The 18810-nt window shown below is 56.3% G+C and overlaps 1 protein-coding gene across 3 annotated transcripts in view; it reads right to left on the bottom strand.

The window, feature by feature from the left end:
• KCNN3 (potassium calcium-activated channel subfamily N member 3) overlaps nucleotides 1-17081 on the bottom strand; it is a 143780-nt gene extending 126699 nt beyond the window's left edge. For 2 of the 3 annotated variants that reach the window (XM_053915610.2, XM_053915611.2), the window contains exon 1: nucleotides 15876-17081. In XM_053915610.2, coding sequence (XP_053771585.1) covers nucleotides 15876-16784 — 909 coding nt within the window. In that variant the 5' untranslated portion in view covers nucleotides 16785-17081. Of the gene's footprint in view, nucleotides 1-14806; nucleotides 14936-15875 lie in introns of those variants that run through there. The other variant, XM_053915612.2, reaches the window with a different exon arrangement.
• Nucleotides 17082-18810: the final 1729 nt, after the last annotated feature.

Below are 18810 nucleotides of genomic sequence, written 5' to 3'. Positions count from 1 at the left end.
GGGCTCAGTGCTGGACTCCTGCCAAGCTCGAGGAGATAGAATACACCCTCTTCCTGCCCATGGCCAGAGGGCCTGGGCAGTGCCCCCCAGCCTGAGCTCCCAGCCCTCACCCCCACAGCCTGCAGCAGCTCACCACCACTCTGTCCACCCACACTGCCCGGGGGTCTCCAGGGCTCCAGACCCACGCTCCCACTGCAGCCATAAATGGCTCACCCTCCAGATCATCTCTCGTCCTCGGCAGGGCCCAGTGAGTTTCCCTCCTGGGCTCCGTTCCGGACAACTGTGAGGCAGGGTGACGCCAAGGGCAGGGAGTGGGCACATCTGTCCGGAGAGAAGGGTTCTGTCGCTGGCCTTGTTTATAAGAGGTGGTGAACAGTGATAAGAAAAAGTCGACCAACTGTTAGTCAGTTTTACTTATTTTTTTTCATTCTCCAGACAATGTACCCCTCGCTGTCCACACAGGGGCAGACCGCCCCCCGGCCCGTGGCGCCCCCCTGTCCTGAGGACCCCGCAGCCATTTCCAAAGGGATGGGTCACACCTCTGGAGAGGAGAGAGCAAAGGGATGCAGAATGAGCAGCCAAGGCAGAGGGCAACTGTGGCCTTAGACGCACCACCTCCCCGCATGCCCACAGTCAGGAAATGCAGGCATTCCGGGCTGCCCTTGGGGGCCGCCCCGCCCGAACTGCCCACTGTACTTGCTGGAGGAGAAGTGCGTGCATGTTAAGTGCCAGCATGGCCCAGACGATGCTCGTCCACCTAGCCCAACACCATGCTGTGAGAGCCCACATGTCTGAGGGGGAAGAGGCCGAGCCCGTGTGAGTGCCAAGTCCCTGATCCACGGCCCTTTCCCTCTGGAGCCTGAGCGGCGCCCCGGCCAGAGCCCTGGGCAGAGGTCATCCAGGCTCCAGGGAGGAGGCCCTGAGGACAGAAGCTGGGCCGGCCCTGAGAACCAACTCCTGGGCACCAGCTTGGAGTCACCTGCAGTGAGCCTGGCATTTTGAAAAGCTTTTTCCCAGTTGGGTGGGAAGGGTTGTTCACATGAGCCACGTGCCCAGAAGAGCCCAGCACTGCCTGACACCTCGGATTTCCTCCTGGGACTCCAGGGGCCCCCCACACCTAGGCCAGAACTCACCACCTCAGCCATTCCCAGGTCTCCACCTCCTTCAAAGACAACACAGTCCTGTCTCTCCCCACCCCGGCAGGGCCAGGCTGTGCTCATGTCTTGTCAATTAAACGTAGTGGCCGTTTGTTGAACTAAGAATATCACACTGTGTTCTTATTTAATCCTCTCTCACAACCACCCCGTGGGCTCAGCATTATCACCCCCACTTTACACACACAGACACTGAGGCCTAGGGAGACCAGGCAGCCTGCCCACCCTGCCCAGCTTGTCGGCACCAGAGCTCTGATGTGAGCCCAAGCATAGCTGGCTCCAACCCGCGGCTGCAATTCCTCCCATAGCTTTGAAAAGAGCAGGAAGAGGGTGTACTCCATCTCCCTCAGGCCTGGCAGGAAGCCAGAACTGAGCCCTGTGGGTTCCAGAAGGAAAGCCCCCCAGCCAGGGTGGCTGGTGCGGGCACCGTGCCACCCGCTCCCTGGGACTGGCAGGCTGGTGAGCGCTCACAGCTTCCCATCCTCCCTGCAAAGGCGGTTTTGTTTGTTTGGGGGGGGGGGTTGTTTGTTTGGTTTTTAGCCGGGCAGTGAGGGGATCAGGCCATAGCACCCACTTCCACCTTCACACACAACCTGGCTATCCAGGGTGGGGAGGCGTGAGGCCCAGCACATTACCCGTCTTCCCAAAAGCCCGCACCTGCTCCCACATCTTCCCTTCACCTCTAGCCTGGCTCAAGCCTCTACTTCTTCTCTAGAACTATTGCAATAACCTTCTAAGCAGCCTCCCCGCCTTGAGCTTCCTCTGGTTATCACCCATCTTCTGCAGGTCCACGACCATCTCCAGTGTCTTCTTCCCAGCACTTCCAGGAAAACCGAGCTCCTTTGCCCCTTCCTGAGAACACTTGGCACTCTCCAGCTTTGGGCGTCTGCCCAGACTGTGCCTTCAGCTTGGAATCCTCCTTCCCTTTCGCCTCATGAAACCCCACCTTCCTTCAAGGCCCAGCCCGGTTCCTCTCAGAAGACACTGGACATGAAAGGTCACAGACGTGCCCTTAGTGTGGTGCTGCGCCACGTCAACACACTTGTCACAGTCCGCCTCTCCACAGAGTAGTGCAGCCAGACCACCCCCTCGACATGTACTGTCCATCTCTGTGTCCCCCAACATTTCTGAGGCCAGTGCCGGCACAGAATGGATGTCAGTGAAGGCCTGCCTGCAGAGTGTCCTTGGAACTTCAGCACACAGGTGCAGACCCTTCCCACACAGCGAGTCCTGTCTTTTCCTGAGGCCAGTCTTGAGCTCAGAACAAATGTTTACTTCCTGAGGTGGTCACTGGGGAACCCTGGCCCACTTGCCCTAAAAGGATGCTAGCAATGCCCAGGCTGACGCACTCAGCCGTCCCTCCCCTGCCAGGAAATCTGCCACTCTCCCGGCTTTGTCTCCCACTCACACAGCACAGAAATAATAGCCCTGCATTTTCCTGCATGTTCCATCTTCCCCAAATGGAGACTTATCTCCACCTGATCAAGGAAACACAAAACCAGAAGCAAGATGGAGCAGACCTGGGAACAGCCACGTGGCCCCAGGCGAGCAGAGGAAGCACTGGGCTCTCCCACTCCTACAGTTATCCTTCAGTGGCAGGGAGAGAGCCCATCATCCCGCCGCCTCCCATTTGCCAGTATACCGCAGCTGACGAAGCATCCTCCCCACCCAGGCTCCCCGCTCGGTCCACACCACGACCCCTTTCCAGACAGGACCTGCCAGGATGAAAGACTCGGAGACTAGAGCGAGGAAACACTCCCCTGAGCAGACCTGAACTCGGGTCTTCTGACTCCTGGTCCAGAGCCCTGGATGACACGGGGCTGCCCCTGAGCAAAGGGTGGGGGAAGGCAGGGGTTAGAACTCGCAGTGAAGCAGATAACTACCTCGTTGGCGCTCACATTTGCCCTCCCAACAAGCCTTTGGGAGAATGAGTCACCCGCAGCAGGGTTTCCCAACCTCAGTGCTAACGACAGTTGACATTTGGGGCCGGTTAATCCTTTGTTGTGGGGACTGTCCTGTGAGTTGTAGAATATTTAACAGCACCCCTGGAAACTACCCTTACTAGCTACCTGGGAATAAACTTTTCAAAACAGCAGCCTCACTGCAGGTGGGCTCAGCATGGCCCCGCCAGCCTTGGTCCTCAGTTCCTTCCTCCCTCCCAGGGCTGGCCGACCTCTGCCCAGCATCTACCCACTAGATGCCTGGAATATCCTTCCCCCAGCTGCAACAACCAAAAGTGTCTGCACACATTGCTACATGTCCCCCTGGGGATCAAAATGGCCCCAGTTGAGGCCCCTGGTCAAAAGCACCGTTAGGTCCCAGGTACCCTGAAAGGCGGGAGAGACATGCCGCCGTTCCTCCTTTCCCCCAGTCAGGCGGGTGCTTCTTCCTCTTCTACTCATGCTACTTGCTGGGCACCCTCACCCGACACAGCTCGGATGCTGCCTTCTGCACCATCTCCTCTGCTCTGGGCAGAACGCCCACCCACAGGCATTCCCTGCCTTTGCCATGGAGGCAAGAGGGGAGCAGTATTTGCTAAGTGTCGTGTTACTGTGCTAAGGGTGACATTAGCACCACCTCACAAACCTCCTGCGAGCCAGGCACCATCCCCCCCACCCCCTTCGGCAGATGGGCAAATGGACTCAGAGATTAGATCACCAAGCCCCACAGCCAGTTAGGGTCAGGGTTCAGATCTGGACCCAAGCCAGAAGTCCCAGACCACCCAAGCAGGGTGGCCTTGGTCGACAGGTCCCAAGACACTTACCCTCCAGGCGGAGGTCCCAGCATCCAACGCTGGTAGGGTCGGGGGAAGACCTTAAAGGCCATTCCTGCACCCTTGCCCCACTCCCCTCCAAACAGCAAAGGAAACAGGTGCGCAGGCTCCCCGTATGGTCCCCAAGAGCCCTGGGCTGGTGGGCATGAGGCTGGGGGTCCCCAGTGGCTGGTCCTCTCCTGCTCCCCACTGTGAGGCCTGGAGGAGGAGGTCTCTCTGCAGCATTAATCCCTTCCCCCACACCCCTGGAGAGCTGAAGTGTGGGAAAATTCAGAATGCATGTCTTCAGAGTTTTGTATTGTTTCAGTAACTTCCCATAAGATCCGGCTTCCCAGCCATGCTTGGGGGGCTTCTGACTCGTCCTAGCCATCAAACTGCTTGGAGGTCAGCCTCCCAGTGACCTCTGGAAAGTGAACACCTTTGGTGCAAGAGACACAAAGACCTTATTTGAATGTTTTTTTTAAAACAGGGCCAGCTATGCCACAGACTGTCCTCTGCAAAGTGAAGGGAGCCATCCCCCATGGCCCAGGGGCCCAGGCAGAAGCTCTCAGTGCCCAGGGCCTGTGACCTCCCAGGATCTCCAGGGTATGTGCTACTCACAGTACGTTAAAACTGACACCCTCATACCTGGCAAGTCCAACCCCAAACTCCCATTTTCTCCCCAGACTGCTTCTCCCACAGTCTTCTCCATCCCAGTGAACTCCATCCTTGCATTTGCTGCGCCAGAACCTTGGCCTTATCCGTGATTTCCCCTTTCTCTCCTCCCCTCGTGCCGCCACCACACCCCACATTCACTTCATCAGGAACGCCTTCCTTCCAAACATCCCACGGACCCGGCGCCTCGCCGTCTCACCGCTCCCACCCGTCCATTTCCTGAACTCGAAACACAGGTCAGTATTTCCAATGGAGACACGCTCTCCGGTGGAGATGGCCTGTAAGGTACATGCCGGGCTTCAGAGGCTTAGTATGAAAAACAGAATGTGAACTCTCTCAGGAATTTCTTACACTGACTACATGTCAAAATGGTAATATTTGTACTATTTTAGGTTAAATTAAAGATATTAACGTTAATTTCACATTTCTCCTTTAACTCTCTTCAATGTGACTGCTGGGCAGCGTAAAACCCCACATGCTGCCCACACTCCCTCTCTACGGCACTGAGCTGTAGGGGCCCTGCCGGTACTGCCTGGCTCCCAGCCTCCACGCCCTGCCTCCTCTCCCCCAGGTGCCGCTCCAGCCCCCACACAGACCTTTCCTCAGCTGTCACCTCCTCAGCCAGGCCTTCCCTGATACATGGAAAACCATTGGCCTTCCCTCCAAATTCTCTGCCCGTCCCAGCTTCATTTTTCACATTTATCACCATCTGACATAATACATAACTAATGTACCTAGTTTACCGTCAGCGTTACCTACTAAAAGGTAAGTTCCCAGAGGCCAGGGATTTTTCTCTTTTGAAGTTTTTTTCTGCTGACCTGTGGTGCCTAGAATAGTCCTCACACAGAAGAGGTGCTCAGTAACCATTTGCTGAGTGAACAAAGTCATCCGTTTCCTGCCTGGGCTCCCTGCATGGCTGGAAACTTCCTCAAGGGCAGTGCCCGGCTCATAGTAGGTGCTCGATATAGGGCTGTTGAGTGGCAGGATGACCTGTCACCAGGATCACTGGGGAAACAGAGGCAGTTTAGCTGAGTCATCCCGTGGAAGGCAAAGGCAATTGCCAGGGCCCCTGAACTGTCACTGGGCCCCTCCCCCACCACCCTGGATCCTCTATCCCCGCCCCCAGGAAAGCTACAGGCAGCCCCACAGCCGCTGGTACTTTGGGGGAAGGCACATTTTCTTTCCTTCCCATCAGTTTTTATTCTCCCAGTGAGAAGACAAATGTTTCCCCTCTGCCAGAAGGCCCTAAGCCACACTCCTTACATTATAGTAATTAAATCCCCGCTGATAGGAGGGTTCAGGAGCGGACAGGCCTCGTGCCAAGGGCTGGCCTGCAGGGAGGAGGCAGCAGTTGGGGAGGCCGGCCAGAAGGGCTGGCTCTCAGCGTCTCCTGACGGTGAGAAAATCCCCTTAGCCACGAGGCCTGTGCGGACGGGTTCCACTCACCTGCCCCAGCCCACCCCTCCGAAACACACGACCGAACAGCAAAGCGCGGCTTCAGCCCAGCGTGCCACAGCTCTCTTCCTGTTCACTCCTGAGCTCCAGCTGATGCCCACGACCCTCCCTCGAGATGGCCAGTCGAGGAATTACCATCACCTCACCTTCACTTTTTCCCATTTTCCAGAGAACAAAGCAGAGGCTCAGAAACCACATCTCCGACCCCCACTCCACGGCCTTGCTCTTCACCACGGTCTATACTGGGGCCCGACAGGGGCCCAAACCTACGCTGATGCTTTACATAGGTGGTGTTCATTTCATCCTCACAGCTGCCCTCGAGAGAGGGTTGTGATTACCTCCCACGAAAATGGAATCCAAACATGGAAGCAACTTGCCCAAAGCCCACAGGCAGCAAACCCAGACGTGTTGTGTTAGAGCCTCTTCTCCTAACGCCAGGCCATGCTGCACATGTGTGTACGAGGCAGAGGGTAGCTGGGAGAGATTCGAGAGATAATGAAAAGAAGTGAAGGCGAGATGGACCTGGGAACCAAGGGCAGGGGGACAGGCAGAAGAAACGGGAAACTGTCTCAGGTTTGTGGACTGAGTCCAGGCCCCATGCATGTGGTTCTGTCTCCTATTAAACACATCACACCTGTCATACTTGTTCAACACCTGCCTCCCCACCGGCCTGTGAGCTCCATGTCTTGCTCAGTATTGAACCCCAGAGCCAACCAGAACACCTGGTACCTGTTGGGAAACAGGTAAACTGAGGCGGGGGGGTCCAGGGATGTACATGGAAAGGGACCAACAGAGCAGAGGGGACAGTAAGGCACTAGAGTTTGCATGAAACCAGACTAGGGGCAGGAGTGCAGGCCATGTGGCCCAGGGAGACGCCTGCTGGCCAGGCCAGCAAACAGATGGTCAGAGAGCTCAATCTAGCCTTGTGGGTACAGAGTTTACAGACTTAGACAATGAGAAAACTAACAATAAAAACAGCCAGCATTAACCGAGCCTTTCACCGTGAGCACAGGCCTGGAGACTGAGACTCACGGAGCTCAGTTTTCTCGTCAAGGTTGCAGATCCCGGAAGCCACAGAGCTAGGACAAGAACACCAAAGCGTGAGCCCCTGACTGCTCGGCTGACCCTTGCAGAGCCCACAGGAGCCCATCCTCAGCCCCAGGGCCCCGTCCTCCCTGTCAACACACCCAGGGCTCTGGGAGGGTCAACAACCCTCTGCGTCTAAACTGACATCCCTCCCCTCCTTCCCTCCAGAGCTCCGAGGAGGCTCTGGGTGAGGCTGGCGGTGCAGTGAGGGCGGCACAGTCAAGTGGGTGGGGCAGGCCAAGGTGCCGAGCTTCTAGCGAGCTAGAACAGCCGTTTGGCTCAAAGGAGCCCAGGTCAGGAGGTGATCTGCAAACGCATGTCTGTCACACAGCTCTTGCAGAGGCCCCAGGACGGTCTCTCAGCTGCGGGCGCAGCCCATTCAGCCCCCGTGGGAGTGTCCTTTAGGGCAGCTTTCCCATTCATTTGACACTGAGCACCCTGCCTGTCCCTTAAGAAAAATGCCAAACAAGCTGACTCTAAAATAACAGATGCCAATTTGCATATTATTTCACACATCATTTGCATGTTGCTCACTTAGTGTCACCAAGGCTCTGCTCAGAATATGACTCTGGTTACCTTGCCACCAGGCCTTGTGAAAAAAACATGGCCTCCACGCAAGGCCAGCCCTGATCCCCTGGCACGTCCCTCCTCTGCCCACAGCCCTTTGTGCCCCTTAGTGCTGGGTAGGAAGTTACCACCTGCCACAGCAAGAGGGATACAAAGAAACTGGATTCACAAGCCCCCACAAGCCTTTGAATTCAAGGAGGTGCCCTCTTGCAAGCCTTGAAAACATGAGAAAGTCCTAGCATTTCTTTTCCTCCCTGGTCTATCCCGGGACCGCCTCTGATGGCCCTTTCCCATTGTCCCATGCTCCCAGCCTCTCTGCCTGGTCATCGTTTGTCCCCTGGCCGTCCTCAAGGTCTCACTGCCTCTGGCCTGGTTTCATGGGCTCATTTCTGTTCTCCGCCCACCTGTCCCGTTCCCATGTCCACACCCAACCAGCTGTGCCGGGGCTACAGAGCGCCGACTGAGTGTAGAATAACTGGGTCCCCTGAGGTAAGAAGGCTCCAGAAGCCCAGGCCAGATGGCCCCACCTTCCAGGGCACACCCTTCCCCCTCAATGTGCTGACTCACCCCCAAGGCTCCGTCCAGAGACATGACAGGCTGCCTTGCCGCCACCCGAGGTGAGGCCATTTGATTTTGTGAGAAAGGGGGCGCACTCCTCATGCGCTCGCCTCTTCCACAGCTGCTTCCACCCCACCTGTGTGGAGCAGTGACCTGTGCATCTGTGCCCCTCTGTGGTCCTCAGGTGGCTGTGGGTTAGCAGGAGCATCTTCTAAATACTGGCCTCATAAAAGCAAAAGCTGGCAGATGTCAAGGGTCACCGTGTGTCCAGCTTTGTGGTAGATGCTGCGCCGTAGGCAAGGGCTATGATTCTCCCTGTGAAACAGGCTTCAAATTCAGCAACCCCCTCAGGACCCACCACTGGCATGTCACCAAGCCCACATCTGAGCCCAGAGCCCAAGCCCTCAACCACCACAACAGGCCTCCGGCTGTGCCAACTAAGATCACACCTTAGAGAAGAACAGTATCAGGCCTGCAGGGCCCAAGGGTGCAGAACTCTGAGACCCTGGCAATTACAGATATCAATTAACTATTAAATCACCCCTGCGCCCTCACCTGCCAAGTGTTTCCTTCTCCGCTCAGAAGCCCCCGGGGAGGAGACCAGCCCCAACAACTTCCCAGGCTCCTCTTCCCTCCCACCCTGCCCTGTGCACACCGCATGCCCAGAACAACCCAGCTCCTCTCCCTACCCACTCTGCCCCCTGCCCAGGCTCCCAACATTCTCATAGTCAGTTAGGCCCCCTGCCCATGACCCTCCCATCTTGGTCTGTCTAATCATTCAGGGGTCACCCTGCTGACCTCCTAATGTTTTGAATCATGGACTCCTTTCTCAGTGCTTCCAACACTATCACCAGAAACCACAGCCCAACCTGGGTGGATGGTTCCCTGGTGCAGGCCTGACTCCCCTTAAAAACGTGAATTTGAGGATGACACTACTGTCTTTGCCATGGAGCAGGACAAATGCATGCCAAGGGGGGTCAGAAAGCTCTGGGGCAAGACGGGAGTTCAGCATCAGAGCCTGGCCTCATTGTTCAGCTACAGAAACAAAGCGAGGTGAAGGGACTTGAGAAAGGCCCTCAATAAGTCAGAAGCAAGGGGTAGAAGCACCTCCTCAGGGTTCCTTCAAAGCAGAGACAGGCTTTTCTTTATCACTGGCTGCTGGTGACAGAGCTGAACAAGCTTCACGCCAGGGAAATGGGAAACCAGGACTCAAGGATGAGGAGAAAATTCTAGAACCAGGGATGGAGAAGCCCTTGGAGATTCCCTTACTGAAACCCTAGCAGAAAGACAAGCCCTGTAACTGGAGACTTGAGCTCTGATTCCAGAACCATCTCTCCTAAGATGGGCACTGGGAGTAAGTGACTCAACCCCTCTGTGGCTCAGTTTCCTCATCTGTGAGATGCTGCTGCTCGTACCAACTCCCGGGGCCATGGCGGGTCCTGAGGGACAACAGCATGAAAATACCTGGTGGGCTGAGCTGGAGAAAGAGAGGCCCCAGAGCTGTGTGCAAAAGTGTCCCCCTCGGTCTGGGGCCTGCTGGCTTGCCAGGGTGAGGCTGTGGGGGACCCTGCACTAGTCCAGGCCTCCGAAGGATGGACTCTTGTTCTCTCTGTAATGCCGACACCTACCCCCTTGCGGCTTGGCCAGCCCCGCGGCGGGGAGGCAGCATCGCCAGACCTCCAGGAGGGGAAGCATCCCGAGCACTGACCGTGGGCCTGTCCATCGTCTCACCCTGGACCCAAGTTGTCCCCAGAGTCCCCTCCTTACCCTGGCCACCCCCTCAGGACACTGTCCATCCTGGGGCCTGCGCTGGCCTCTCCCACCCTCCATCAAGCCCTATCTCTCGGTGAAGTTCCCTGTGTCCCGACATTTCATGTCACTGGTCCCCAGCCCGTAAACCCTGATTTGTCTCTTTGAAGGGTGATGAGCAACCCGTCCGGCAGCAGCAGGTGTGGAAAAGGCCTGCACTGGGCATCAAGTGAGCCTGGGCTCTTTTTAGCCCCATGTGGTCACCCACCAGCAGTGTCAACTTGACCCAGTGATGCCATCTGCAAAGGAGGCCTTGATGACCACCGACTTCCAGAACTCTCCAGTGCAGAGCTGACCCAGGGCTCTGCCAATGGCCCTGCCCTCCCTCTCCTGCAGCCTTTATGGGCCTGGCACAGAGCGGTCCCTGCCCCCACCCTCCTTCCTCAGTGGAGCTCCTGGGGGTGGAGTGACAGGGCGGCGGGGGGCACCTGCAAACCCGTTAGCCTCCTCCGGACTTTCCTCACCAGAGGAAAGGCACAAGAGTGTTCCTCCCCACAGCTCCTGAGAACAGCATGGTCTCGGCATTCTCCACCCTCATTATTTAAAGAGAAATAGGTAGCTTTCTTCTTTCATGCTCTCTCCCTTTGGGGTTTTAAAAGAAAGAAGAAAAACAGCTACGAATGAACACGCTGGCCTGCCTGCCACCGAGCTGAGTAAACCGGGGCTCCGTCAGGGTACAGCCGCCCCCTCACAACCCCTTCTCATTCCCTCGCACTCGCTCTCACACACTCATTTTCTCCTCCGAATGTGCCTTACAAATAACTGCCGCAAAACCAAAGCTTTCTGTTCTGATTTTACATCTCCATCTGGGCCTCAGCTTCACTACTGAGGTTACTCAAATCTCCTTTCCTTTTGTCTCTCTTTACCTTGTGTGATTTAGAGCAAGGAGGCCCCACAAGGAGGCTCACTGAGGGACCTAGAAGGCCAAGGCCAGCTTCCTGATTAGCCTGCGCAGCAGATAACTGCCCCGGCGATGATGCCGGAGCCCCAGCCGGTGGGCAACACTGCCTGTGGGGAAGCAAAGTCTGGGCGCGTATGAAGTCTTTCCCTGGGACAGCTGCAAATAGTGTGATGACCCGCAAAGGGGAAGCATATATAAAAGTTAGCTGTCCCCTCTGCGGGTTACAAACGGTTGACTCATGGCAGACTGTCCACAAGGTTATAAATAAAGTCGCCACCACCCTGGGTAAGAGAAGGGCCTCGTTTTCACCGTCCCAGAGCCACACTTGCCTCCCTGGGCCAAGACGCTCCGTGTGACCTGTGAAGATAAAGTGCATGCGCGGGGGCCCAGGCTCCTGCCTGTAGCCAATGGCTTATGAAGAGTCTCCTCCTGTCTTCTGCCACCCTGTCCTGTGGGCCATCCCACAGAGAAGGCCTGCGAATAGGGGTCTGCCCTTTCCCTGCTTTCTCCACATGCCCGGCCAGTGCCTTGAGGCATCTCCTCCCAAATGTCCGAACATTCCCGACAGCCACCCACCTACCCTACATTGGCTCCTGGGTTGGCAGGAGGCGAGGCCATTCACCCAGCTAAGCCCAGCTGCTGCTCTGCCTTTCTGCAGCCAAGACCTCCCTGAGCAGGAGGGCAGGGGTCAAAGGATCTGGGACCAGGCTGGAGGCTGGGATGGACTCACTGACCTCTATGAGTTGGCCCTAAGGGACCCCATTCCTCTTTGAAGAGTGAATGGCCAGGGGACCATGCTCCCTGGGCACGTGGAGAAGCCAGTCCTTTCCAGGGCAGCATCCCATAAGGTGGTCTGAAAATGGAAGAGTAACTAGAAATGAAAAAGGAAGCCACACATGGGATAGAGGGGACAGCCAGGTAAGACTGTCACCCCAGCTCCTCTGCCCATGGCCTGGGTGACCCCAGTAACAAGGCCAGGCAGGGGGAGTAGGCAAAGCAGAGAGGTAAGAAGTTGGTGGGGCAGGCAGGGGAGGGCACGGGGCAGGGCAGAGAACCTGCTCTGCCTGGGAAGTGAAGCCCGGATGGACTGTGAGGCCAGGGATGGAAAAGTGGTTCAAGATTGTACGAAACTAGAAACAGAGAGCTGCCTGCTGGCCCAGCATCCCCGGCCTCCTCTGAGATGACTCCACACCCTGAGGCCTCTGAGAAACAAGGTCCACCCTTGACTGGCCATCTGGACAGACTGAAGAGAGGTACCAGCTCAGCAGCCAGGAGGATAGCAGGGTGGGGTCCAGGAGTCTGCAGCCTGGGGAGGACAAGGAGGGCCGGCAGGGCCTCGCCCAGCCCCAGCTCTCTCCCCATTTGCTGGAGAGAACACAGCAGGCAGAGTAAGGCAACGGAGCCGGTGTGCCTCAAACCGGCTCTGGGAGAAAATAAAGAATGCTAACAAGGACCCTAAGTCCCCACTGCCCCACTCCTGACTAGCACCAATGCAGCAGAGACAATATCACTAAGATTTCTCAACAGGCTCCCTCGACCTGGCCATGTCAGGATGTCTTAGCCCTCAGAGTAAACTCAGCTATTAGAAACACACAGACAAATCAGGCGTCCTCATTCAGTTCAGGGTTAGTCCAGAACCGCCAGGAGCCTGCTGGGGCCATCTCTGGCGCTTCCCTGCAGCGTGGCCTCACAGCCCTGGGTATGAGAATGAACAGCTCTCTTGTTACCTGAGCCCCCTTCGCCCATCTTCCTGCCCCTGTCACCACCTACAGCTCCTGAAGGGGAGGCCAGGATGGCTCTGTCCCAATTTCTTACCTCCGCTGGCTGGCTTCCTTTTACATTAACTTTGGATATGCTCAGGGACATGCCATGTTCCTCTCAAAGAGAGCCAGCCAGGCCTCGTGGTGAATCCTTTCCCCATCAATAGATACCAGTCAAAGGCAGGCAAACAGGCAGGCCACAGCTCCATGGGAAAAGGCAGAGAACTTCAGAAAGCAGCAGCTCAGACACAAGGTTAGCAGTCCTCAATCATGGCAGGGGGGGTGGGGGGAAGTGTGTCCCTCTCCCCACAGGCCTTTGAGTGGGAACTGCCACCTTCTGTGCAGAATTACCCAATCTGACTGGGGTGCCCGCAGTCACCCTGTCCATCCTCCTGCTTCCAGACATAGAAAGTTCTCCAGCAAAAGGAACCATCACCCATCCCACCCCCAGGTCCGCTAGTGACTCTGAGCTGTCCCAATTGGTGGTTCTTCGTTCTCCCAAGGCTGGGAACAGACAGACATTCACCTTCCCTACCACGGACCCATGCGGAGGGGTAGCTTCTGGTGGGAAGACTTAGCCCCTTCTCAGAATTTGTCCCTCCAAGATACCACTTCTCACCCCATCAACAAGTCTTAGTTCCCAGTCTGTTCAGGCCCCAACTAATGCGGGAGCCTGAGTTAGATAACAGGAAAAAGACATTTCTTTCTCTCTCACCACCATCATCATCACTAATAACAATAACAATAGTCCTGTTTATCAGTCCAACTCACTTCTACCCACTTGCCAGCTGGAGAGACCGGCTTACAGAAGCTACACGACTTGTCCAAGATCACACAGCTGGGAGTGGCAGGGCTGGAGTTCAGACTTCAGTCTGACTCTTTAAAATGACCCTGTCTGCCTCCAGAAGAGAGGGCTAGCTACCTTCCTCCCTCCTGGGTCCACAGGGCCTGACACAGAAGACACCCAGAGAGTGCTTGTTTCAGAACGACCCAGTGTGTGGATGGACGGACAGAAGGGCTAATGGAGGGTCAGCGATTTAGGAACGGGTGACGCCTGGCCCCTGGGATCACTTCACCCAGCCTTCACACGGGAGCCTGCTTTCTCCGACTCCGGGGAAGCCCCTCTCCCCGAGTAAACACCCCCGCAGCAGGGCACCTGCTCTGGCCCCTCCTGCCCAGCGGCAGCCCTCCCAAGGCAGGAGGACAAATGCGCACAGAACAATTGCACTGGGAGCTGTCTCTAGGAAGAGCTCTGACCGTGGGGGTCACTGAAAGAGGAGGTGCTGTCTCACCCCCTCCCCTCACACCCAGCACTTGGGCCATCATAGGCTTCCCGGCAAGAGCTCCTGTGCTGAAGGCGGCGGGAGGCCACGCCTGCCGAGGGGGGCAGCCCCTCCCCCTGAGCGCCCAGAGGGAGAGGCGGTTCTGAGAAGGCAGCGAGCAGAAGGACCTGCAGACTCAGAGGCTCATTACTGGGAATGACTAAGTGAGCTGTGATTCCAGGGGAAACCCCACTCGCTTCTGCACACTGAGGGGTTCAAATCCTTGAGCTATTTCAATGAAGGCTGCCTCGAGGAGCTTCTCTGCTGGGCAGCCGCCTCGGAGCAGCCCGGTTCCTAGTGGAGCCCCACCTGGAAGTCCTGGCGCAGCTAAGAGGTCATCTGACAGGTCCGCCCCAGCCGTTTCCAGAACAACCAAGTTTGCCCATCCTCTCTTAGAACTCGAGGCTGGGAATGAGGGAAATCCGATCAGCACCTCCTAGGTTTTAGCGGCTGCATTTCAACAAGGAATGTGACAGTCTCGCAGCAGCTGTGCCCAGCCTGAAACAAGCTCTATTTGAAACCTCCAACAGCTGAACCCCTCCCAGCTACCGCCAGCCCAGCCACCCCCTGCCCAAAATGACAAATAAGTGAGAAATGCAAGCAACAAGGAAGTACCCACATACACACATGCAATCACACATGCACACACACACACACACACACAGCAATCTGGGGGTGAGGGGTAGATAAAACCTACTTGTCCCAAGACTCCTTAGATCTCCAAGCCTTAAAAGCCCACAGCAGGCAGAGCAGGAACAGAAACCCACCTTCCTCAATCCCCACTGCCTTGGAGGACACGATTTCCAAGGCCCCTCTGGGAGGGAGCCCCGTCCTCCGCCTTGGGCTGGACTGAGAGATAGGGGCAGTGAGGCCAGCTCCCCCGCTACAGCGGGCGCTGCCGGTCTCCACCGGCGCGCGCTCACACACTCGCGCACACACACTCAGCCTTATTTATCCCGAGAGAAGGAGCTGGGGAGGGAGGGGAGAGCCGGGGCTGAGCTCGGGAGCGGGCTCTCGGGAAGCCCGGGAAGCCTTGCCATCCCATCCGAAGGAGAGGCCCTGCCCCCGCCCCCCAGGCTGATGCCAAGGGGGCGCCCATCTGCTCTACCCGGGGAACACCTGTAGCCATTTTTATCAGGGGATGTTGATGAGGCAGCAGCAGGTTTATTCTGAGTCCGCTTTCCTGAGGGAATGGACCGCTGATTTCCTCCACCTATATTTTTACCCCGGCCCCAGGAGACTCAGGTCATTGGTGCTTTTTTTTATTTCGCCCTAAGTCTCTCAAAGACAAGGAGGGAAACAGAAACTTGGGAAGAGAGGGAGCAGACAGAGAGAGAAGAGACTGGCATGGAATCCCCACCCCCCACCCAGACATTTATTTCTTTTTTATCCTCGGGAAAATGGAGTGGAGCAAGGAGGGGAGGAGAGGAGGGGAAGTCACAGGAACTGGCAAGCACATCAAGGCAGAGAGAGTGTAATTAATTGGTGCGTTAAGCTCCTGGGTTATGCTTTAGTATGGGTGAGCCAGGAGGAAAAATGATTTCTCAGAAGGGATTCTTTAATCCTCCCTAACACGGAGTCTGCGAATTAGACACAGTGCGTGGGGATGTCCCCCGCCAAGAAAGCGAGGAATGAATTCTCCCAGGATTAAGAAGGAAAACCATGGGAAGTTCAAGTGTCCAATATAATTGAGCAACCGCCTCCCCCCCACCTCCCCCCAATCAATCTCTCTCTCCTCTCTCTCCTCTCTCTCTCTCTCTCTCTCTCTCTCTCTCTCTCTCTCTGTACCTGTATATTCCTTTTGTTCAAGGTATAAAGAGAAACCGCAACCCCTACCTTTGAGTACAAACCCCAAGAGAGCTCGGTCTCTATCACCATAACAACAATTCCAAACATCCCAAAAATCAGAGCATAGTCACTCAGTCGCTTTCTCTTTTCAAACAGGGCCCTCCTGTGTCCCAGCTTATAGCCAATGTTTTGGTTTTTCCGCTTGTTGGCTTTGGGGAAGGTGGTGCTGCTGGGGGTGGTGCCGGCATGCTGGTGGTTGTGGGTGGCATTGGGGTGATGGAGCAGGGTCTGGTGGGCATGGTTGTCCTCCCGGGAGGAGATGACGATCTCTGGGGGGTTGCTGGGGCTGAAGAGCTGGAGGGGTTGGCCCTCAGGCTCAGCCTCGATGAGGTTCCTCCGGGAAGCGCTGAGGCGGCTGAGGGGCTTCATGACCCCACCACTGTACTTGCAGGAGCTCATGGCGATCTCTGTGAAGGGGTTGCTGTCCCGCCGGTGCACCAGGGGGCTGGCCTGCCTGTGCCGGCCGCCTCCACCAGGCCCACTTGTGGCTGTGGAACTTGGAGAGTGGCCAAGCAAGTGGTCATTGAGATTGAGCTGGCTGCCTTGCCTGGAGGAAGGGTGGAGGATGGCGGTGGAGTTGGACAAAGGGGGGGCCCTGAAAGCAGTGGGAGAGGAGTGCAGCAGGCCAGGGTGGACAGGCTGGCTCTGGAGTTGAGCGAGCTGAGACAAGGGATGCGGTGGCTGCTGCTGCTGCTGCTGCTGCTGCTGCTGCTGCTGCTGCTGCTGAGGCTGCAACGGGGGTCCTGGGGGCTGCTGGGGGGCTGCTGGTGGTGCTGGCAGTGGTGGTGGCGGCTGCTGCTGCTGTTGCTGCTCATCCCCGGAGGACGGACAGGGGCACTTGGGGTCTTCATCCAGGTCCCCCACCCCCGAGTCATGGAAGTGCCCAGAAGTGTCCATCTTGGGGCCTGGCTGGATTCCCTGCAGCGCAACCCCCAACCCCAAAGCCACCCTTGCTCCAGAGATGTCCTCAAAGAGAGCCAGGCATCCAAGCTCCCCACCAGAGTGTCTTGGCTCCAGTCCTCTCACTGTGGCTTGCTCCGGCTCTCTGGGGCTGCTTGGAGTCCAGACGCTTCCAGTCAAGAATGCATTGTACTGGGCAGGAAGGGAGGGCAGGAGGGGAGCTTGGAGAAAGAAGAGGGGAGAAAGAACTGTCTCAGGAGGTGGTCCTCTAGGAGCATGCGAGGCCAGGCTCAGCTTCACTCCTCGCTGGCTCAATAGCTTTGCTCTCCTCCTCCTGCCACTGTTATATTGTAAGCCCAGCCCACTTATTAGCAGCTGATCTCATTGGCTTGGCTTAACTCTCCCACCACCTCCTAACTCCGCCCTCCTTATAGGCTCCTCCCCAGAGGAGGGGCCTGCCGCCCTCAGCTTCCAGCCCCGCGGCCGCAGAGGGAGGGCTGGGAACTGTAGTTTCCGCTCCCACATGGGAGCTGAGCAACTGCCCCCCTTCCTCCGACAGGTAGAAACCGGGAGCCCACGACTATGAGGGATGTGCACGGCACGCGAGCAGTGGGGAGGAGGAGCAGAGGGCCTGCTAAGGAGGAAAGCTGAGCGCCCTGACGCGAGGGCAGGAAGCGAGGAAGACAGTTATTAATGGCCAAGGTCTACGATAGGTTGTTTCACGCATATTATCCAGTTAGCATCCTCCAAACACCCAAGGAGGTGGGCATTATGTTCCTGTTTTACAAACTGATGCTCAGAGGTGTTGAGTAACAACTACAAGGTAATAGAAGCAGAGGGGATCCACGTCCTCTTGAATCCAGGTGGATAAGCTCACCCACTGAAACCCTGCAACTTGTGTGCAGACGCCTCTCTGTTATCCCTAACCCTCACATCAACCCTATGAAAATGTCATCATCCGCCTTTTACAGATGAAAACAAGGAAGGAAGGAAGGAAAGAAATCACTGGAGCACAGGTAAGTAATTTACCAGATACCACCCATCTTGTAATTAAGGGTGCTAGGACTTGAACCCAGGTCAGTCTGACCGGACACCACCTATGGCCTCTTCCAGGATGCCTCCCACCATGGTGCTTAGCACAAAGTGGTTGCTGCATAAATGTTCGAATGATGGGTGGGAAAGAGCCAGAGAGAAGCTGCGAAGGAGGAACCAGTCTCCCCAGGACAGGATGTGTGAAGTGGACCATGGCTCCAGCTGGGCATGGAGTCACCAGAGGGTCTGACAGGAAGACTGAAGACCCCCACGGTCACTCCCCACCTGATCTGCCCTATGGGGCTCTGAGAGTCAGAGTTGGGAACAGCTGCTGGCTTCCCAGGTTCAGAACCATCATCAAGTATTTATTAAGCTTCCACTGTGCACAAAGGGGTTCGAAAGAGATGGGACCAGAGCTGAACTCATTTCCATTTCTGTCTGCAGCAGCTCTGCTTCCCCATCACCCCTCAGCCTCTGTCCAGCTCCTCCCTGGACAGGAAAGGAGAAGCCATGCACACACACACAGATGGATGCATGCAGGTGCACACATGTACACATGTGTGCACACACTGGCCCTCAAACATGCATTGGCCCACACACATGGACACGCACACACGGGCACAGGAATGCACACACTCAGCGAGTTTCTAAAACAGCTCTCCTGAACGGTGACCAGCAAGTGGGCAGATCAGGAAGGGGCAGAGCTCCCATCAAATCAGCCCTAATACTCTCTGTACACCAGTTTCACGTCTACAGTCCCCTACAGCCCTGGTGATTGAGAGGTAAATATTACCTGTAGTATAAGCACGACCAGAAACCTGAATAAATCACACTTAGTCACACATAATCATCTTTTTTTTTATCCTCACCCAAGGATATGTTTATTGATACTAGAGAGAGAGGAAGAGAGAGAAACATCAATGTGAGAGAGAAACATCGAGCGACTGCCTCACCCTGACCGAAGATGAACCCACAACCTAGGTATGTGCCC

The sequence above is a fragment of the Desmodus rotundus genome, chromosome 12 (assembly GCF_022682495.2).
Source record: "Desmodus rotundus isolate HL8 chromosome 12, HLdesRot8A.1, whole genome shotgun sequence".
NCBI lineage: Eukaryota > Metazoa > Chordata > Mammalia > Chiroptera > Phyllostomidae > Desmodus > Desmodus rotundus.
This window is presented reverse-complemented; position numbering and strand designations above follow the sequence as displayed.